We start from the raw sequence: 5,934 nt of genomic DNA, 5'->3' as shown, positions 1-5,934 counted from the left end.
CAGAAAAAAAATACCAGGAGGTGTCGACAAAAAATCGCTGCTTCTTCATTCATTCTTTGGTTTTCCAAAACACTGTCTAAATTTATGCCCCCACGGACTCCTTCCACGACAATCACCACCACCACCACTCTGCAGCGCAGTAAAACATGTGTCACTATAATAAAAACCCTACTCCGTGCGCGTGTACCAAACCACTTGATCCCGGTCCTTACGTTAGTCACCACCACCCACTACTAGCGCCGGCTTAAGCTTACAAGCGTCAGTGGTATTGGTGGATCGTTTTGAGCTTGCGACTAATTTCACTATAAATTAAAGTCTTTGGCGAAAATTTCGCACATAATATTAGTGACCAGTGACCGGCACACATCTTGCTTAGGAGGATTACAGCTGTGTGTGCAAGGGGTGTATGTGTGCTGTTGGTGTGTTTGTGTGTGGGTCTGAGTGACGTATTTCCGCCGGAAGGAACATTGAGGTTTCAAAGAGTGCATTTGTGTGTGAATTTAAATTATTTCCGGTTTCTAAAACTGGCGGGTTCCAGTTAGAATCTTTTAAGTGAACATTAACAATTAAGTGTGTGTGACTCATCTTGTTGGAAGAACTTTCACCGGAGAAGGATTGGCAAAAATAAACTGTTTCGTTAAAACTCCCCATCAAAATCATAAAACAAACGATGAAACGTGTTGGATTGCTGCTGCTGGTGACGATCGCGATAGGATTGACCGAGGCTAGAATTCTACCGAATCGAGTAAGTGTTTTGAACCTGTGTGAACTGAATTTTAAAGAGAGAATAAGTACAGTTTTTGGCGCGCATTTTTGCGATGACTACACAGTAGGGTGCCCAGAATATGGGACTTTTTCTCAAAACCTCGCTCCACAAGCTGAATATTATTCCTTGAGCTATTTTAGAACTCTAGGCCAAATATGAGCAAAATCGGGTAACATTTACCCATTGATACTCGGGGGTGAAGTTTGTATGGGAAAAATAGAAAAAAATGTATGGAAAACCAAATTTTCTTACGGTTTGGTCTACACGGTGCGCTACTTACATCCAAATATTCCCAAAAGTGAGATTCTCATTGGAAATTAGGAGCGGCCGTGGCTGACTGGTTACGGTGTTCGCTTTCTAAGCGAATGGTCCTGGGTTCGATTCCCATCTGCTCCCATCGAGAAAGTATAGGAAATATTAATCTTGAAACTCTGAACATGAACGAAAAATCAAAGTCGCCCGAGTCGGGGTTCGATCCCCGTCTTTGAATTGGTAAGCAAAAATGCTAACCACTAGGCCATCACGGCTTGGTGAGCTATGACTGGAATTAGGAATACTGTTACTATCAACTATATACGCGCTGGGTCCTTGTCCATTTGACAAGGGTTCGGAAGTTCTAAATAACGTTTGAACCCGATTGGTGCAAACGTTCTTCAGGGCGGGGCTTGTCGATAAAGCTGAAGTACCTCGCGCTCGGCTAGCCAGCGTAGAAATGGGTCACCGAAGCTCGGCAGAGCTGACACCTTCCAAATGCCTATGCGAGTTATTTGCATGTATAGAATGTAGACCTAAAAATACATGGAAACAACTCAATTTGTAAGAAGCGGCCGCGTGGTCCCGTTTGGTTGGTTACACACACACACACACAAGTGAGATTCTCATTGGAAATTTAATGCTCTACAACTTTGTAAAACATACCAAAGCTGTAAAACTTGATCCGGAAAAGTTATTAGCGATTTAAAAAAGTAATTTTTGCATGGAAAACATTTTTTTCACCAACTTTAGGCTCGGATATCAATGGGTTAATTTCAACCAATTTCGCTCAAAATTTGCACAGATGATTAAAACAACAAAAAAAAAACGTTTTCCGCTTGTGGAGCAGGGGGTCATTTTTTCTGGGCACCCTACTACACAGTAAAAAAATCATGGTGATATTACATCTGGAAAAGGGTACATGTTTTATGTCAGAAAATTGTGTAATTTTACCACTTTTCTGGTGTAATGCCGCTTTTTCAGTCTTAATTAAGGTAAAATTACATCATAAAAAAGTAAATATTCAACATTTCAAAATAACACCTTCCAAATTTACACAATTTCTTACTGTGTAGATAATGGCGTGATTATATGTAATGGATGTAATTTTGGATCTCTGTAACGCTATAAGCAGTAAAGTTCCATGGTAAGCAAAATCTTAAGAAACGGGATTTATTATTTTTTTCGAATTCATTTATTATTATTTCACGGGTTTACAAAAAAAGTCTTATTTAACAATTCGACGTTAACGACTTAATCGTGCCTTTTAATCCAAAGTCCTCGGGAAAAAATACTTCGTTCTGATTTGGTAATTTGAGTTCCAAGATGGCATAAATGAAATATTCGAAAAATGCACTCTAATTTGACTAAAATGGGGTTGCAGAACTCGTGAAAAGCTCTTTTTTTTAATTCTTGAATATCAAAAATTAAGATTTTTTATGAAATCTAGAATTATAAAATTCAGAAATTCTAAAATACTATTTTTTTAATCTTCAACCCAAAACATTGAAAATTTTAAATAACTTTAATTAAAAACTTCTAAACTTCTAAAAATCTGAAGTTCTTAAAATCTAAAATTTTTAAATTATTTAAACTTTAAATTTTTAGATTCCTTAATTGTAATATTCTAAATTCAATCGTTTCAAAATGAAAGATTTTGTACAAAAGTTGCAGTTGGTTTTTTTGTTCTATTATCAGAACTTGACAAAATCAGAATAACCCAGCATTAGAAAAAGTTTGTAGAATTTTCAATTCAACTTTTAGGCATTTTCCCGGTTTGTCAGTCGAATTCTCCAATTTTTCTCAGTTTTGTCCTAGTCGTCTAGATCGCAGCATAAAGTGGAATATGGATATTCCGAAAATTATAAAGATTTGTTGGTGTCTTTAGAAGAGTTGTTGCAAATGGGAACTTCTCAACTTTTGGTTTAAAATCAGGATAGTTTCAGGAACATTTTTGGGATTTTTTCTCGTGTTGAAGATAACTCGTGTGTGCTAGATCTTCTATTTCGATTGCGACCTCAAAATTTAGTCTGCCCTTTTTTGAGAAATTTGCATCTTTTTTTTTATCTTAAAATCAAGGGTTTCCAGAAGCGTTTATTACTTGCCAGTCTGCCAATTAATTACTCAAATTACTGGTCCAAAATGATTAATTACATAAATTACTTAATTACTTTTCACTACGATAAAAACATTTAATTTAAATTTAAGTATTCATTTCTACGGCTCTAAACTAAATTATTTATAAATAGCTCATTCGATAGATCTTTTAAAAATTATTATTTGTACATTTTTCGGGAAAATAGCACATTTTTAGGAAAAGCCTAAAAAAATAATCAATTCTAATGTAGTTCTTGCAAAAAAACATATTTAATTAATTATTTAATAAAAATGAATAGATTTCGGATTCACAAAAAGAAAATCACTGGGAAATATATCATGGCGTTGCTTTTTGTTGTTAATCAGCTTCGATAAACAACATGATAAAAATAAATTTTAGGAGAGTTTTAGGAGAGAACTATGGTGAATAAGGCCTTCTACATACAGAACCAGTCTTTTTTAATCTTTGTTATTCACTCTTATTTGAAATTATTAAAATACTGTTATAATAGATTATATATAAAAAAGTAAATAGTTTCGTTGAAGAAGTACAATTAAAAAAAATCAATTACTTTTATTACTCAAAAATTACTTTAATTACCAATTAATTACATTAAGTTACTCTAATTACCATGAATTACTAAGTAATTAAATAGTTACTTAATTACCAGCTAAAAATCAAAGTAATTATTAATTACTTGCCAGTCTGAGGCCTTGCTGGAAACCCTTGCTTAAAATGACCTTTTGACCCTTAGGTTCAAAATTGATTTAAAATAAAATCGGACATGTTTTTGGTTTAAGGGCTTTAAGAGCGCTTTGAAAATTACTTTACTCTCAAACTGTGTTAAAGATTAAAAAATCCAAAAGTATTCCTGGAAAGTTAGATTTTACCAAACACCCTAATCGTGAACCACCCTGATATTCAACCAAGCCTAAAGCTGAAAAACTTCATAATTTTTCGAAAAATAATTTTTTCACTTATAATTATATAATTATAAATTTGCAATCTAAACGACTGCTGTGAAATTAAATTTTCGACTTTTTCCTGAGGTGGCCACATTGCTAAAAAAAACACTTTAGGTTAAAAATCCATATAAACCTAATTAAGATGAAAGATAAGGACACATAAAATAAATTCTTGCAATCTCGTGGTAAAACTACTTACTTTTCATGTCACTCTCGAACGACGAATCGTTCATCGCCAAAAATAACATACATTTGAGTGCTAAAAAGTTTCAGCACTTGTAGCAACAAGTAATAACTTTCGATACCGTTTTGGAGTTTGACATTAATTTTGACGGCATTGAATTATTGATTGTTTATTCGATCAATTTTCCTTGGACAGGAAAAGCCACTAGAATGCTGCCATAAAACCAGCTACTTTTCGGTAAATGTGGCAAATGAAAATATAGAATGGACAACTGTATCGGAACAATGAATAATGGAGTTAAAGTTAAATTAAAAATGTTAATGGATTTAATAAATATTGCTACTATTTCTGGTTGGGCTATAGAAACAATCTCAGACGATCTTTGAAAATGCTTAGGGAGAAACATAGGCCAAATTTATTAAAAAAGAAAGTGAAGTAGGGGAACGGCATCTAATTTTAGCGTCCCTCTAATGTTAGCAGGCCAGAACTTTGACATTCAATTAAAGCTAATTAAAAGCGTTTTCAACTGAAATCGAGTGATAAATAGCTCAATAAGAAGTGAGCAAGCAAGTTTCTATCAAAAGTTTTACAAAATTAGTTGTTTAAATAGTGAAAATCAGCAAATTGGATGGAGTTAGGAGCGAGTGCTTAACCTGCCAAACATACGAGAATTTCCCCTAATTTGACAAACCAGACAAAGTGGAAACATTTGGATGTTCAAGCAGATTTCTTGTGCCATGTTGGTGAGAAGAAAGTTTGGTTTTAGTACTAAATTTTTTTTTATATCTAAAAGAACAAATTTGAATAATGTTAATTCCTCTGACATGAATAATGTTTTTTGTTTTGTATGGCTCCAAAAAGGAAGGTAGAAAATCGATTTAAGGAATTTGATAAAAAAGTTGAGAAACAAACGTTTCATTACTAAAAAGAACAATTTATTCAAAGTGATTGCAAAACTTTATTTTTTCAGCACTCGTCCTTTACATAAGCATGACGTTATGACTTGTATTTATAAAAGTCTTGATTAAAAATTAAAAACAAAAAAAAACTGTCTTCCGTATTTCTTGCAACTGAAATTGAACGATGATTCACACCATCAACCTCGAAATCCAAAAATATTTATAAAGGACCGGCTATCGAAAAGAAAAAATGTAACAAAACTATGAAGTAATGCAGTGCATAAACAATTAAAAGAAAATAAATTTCGTCATCGACTTTTGCTTTCTACTGAGCTGTGCTCCCACGTGAGTTGGCGGCAAAGCTCAAACCCTAATATAAACTGTACCATTCAAAGGTGTGCGCACACACGTTTGGACATCGACATTAAGTCATCGACACACCGGCACCTTTTTTCGACCGAACCGATAAATTTCCCTTTCGTCCGCAGGGGTGTCCCTTAAACAGATTGTTTAATTGCTTTACTTTTTTTCAAATGCTTATATTTTTATATTTTGTCTATCTTTCCCCCAGGGCAAACAGGTGAAAGCCTACGCGTACGTGCTGCCAGCCGGTGCCGAGGAGATACGTGATGACATTAACCATTCATTTGTATGTGCGAATCGAACCGACGGATTCTACGTTGACGTTGATAATGACTGTCAGGTGAGTGAGTGGCCCCCGTTGTGGGTGGGAAGGTTCATTGCGATTGATTGAGCGGTAAACCTTGGGA

The 5,934-nt window shown here is 34.4% G+C and overlaps 1 protein-coding gene across 1 annotated transcript in view; it reads left to right on the top strand.

The window, feature by feature from the left end:
* The first annotated feature begins 247 nt into the window (after nucleotides 1–247).
* LOC6050838 (RNA polymerase-associated protein LEO1) overlaps nucleotides 248–5,934 on the top strand; it is a 30,575-nt gene continuing 24,888 nt past the window's right edge. Inside the window, exons 1-2 of the mRNA XM_038261464.1 lie at nucleotides 248–745; nucleotides 5,736–5,867. Coding sequence (XP_038117392.1) covers nucleotides 671–745; nucleotides 5,736–5,867 — 207 coding nt within the window. The 5' untranslated portion in view covers nucleotides 248–670. The remainder of the gene's footprint in view (nucleotides 746–5,735; nucleotides 5,868–5,934) is intronic.

This window comes from Culex quinquefasciatus, chromosome 3 (genome assembly GCF_015732765.1).
Source record: "Culex quinquefasciatus strain JHB chromosome 3, VPISU_Cqui_1.0_pri_paternal, whole genome shotgun sequence".
NCBI lineage: Eukaryota > Metazoa > Arthropoda > Insecta > Diptera > Culicidae > Culex > Culex quinquefasciatus.
This window is presented reverse-complemented; position numbering and strand designations above follow the sequence as displayed.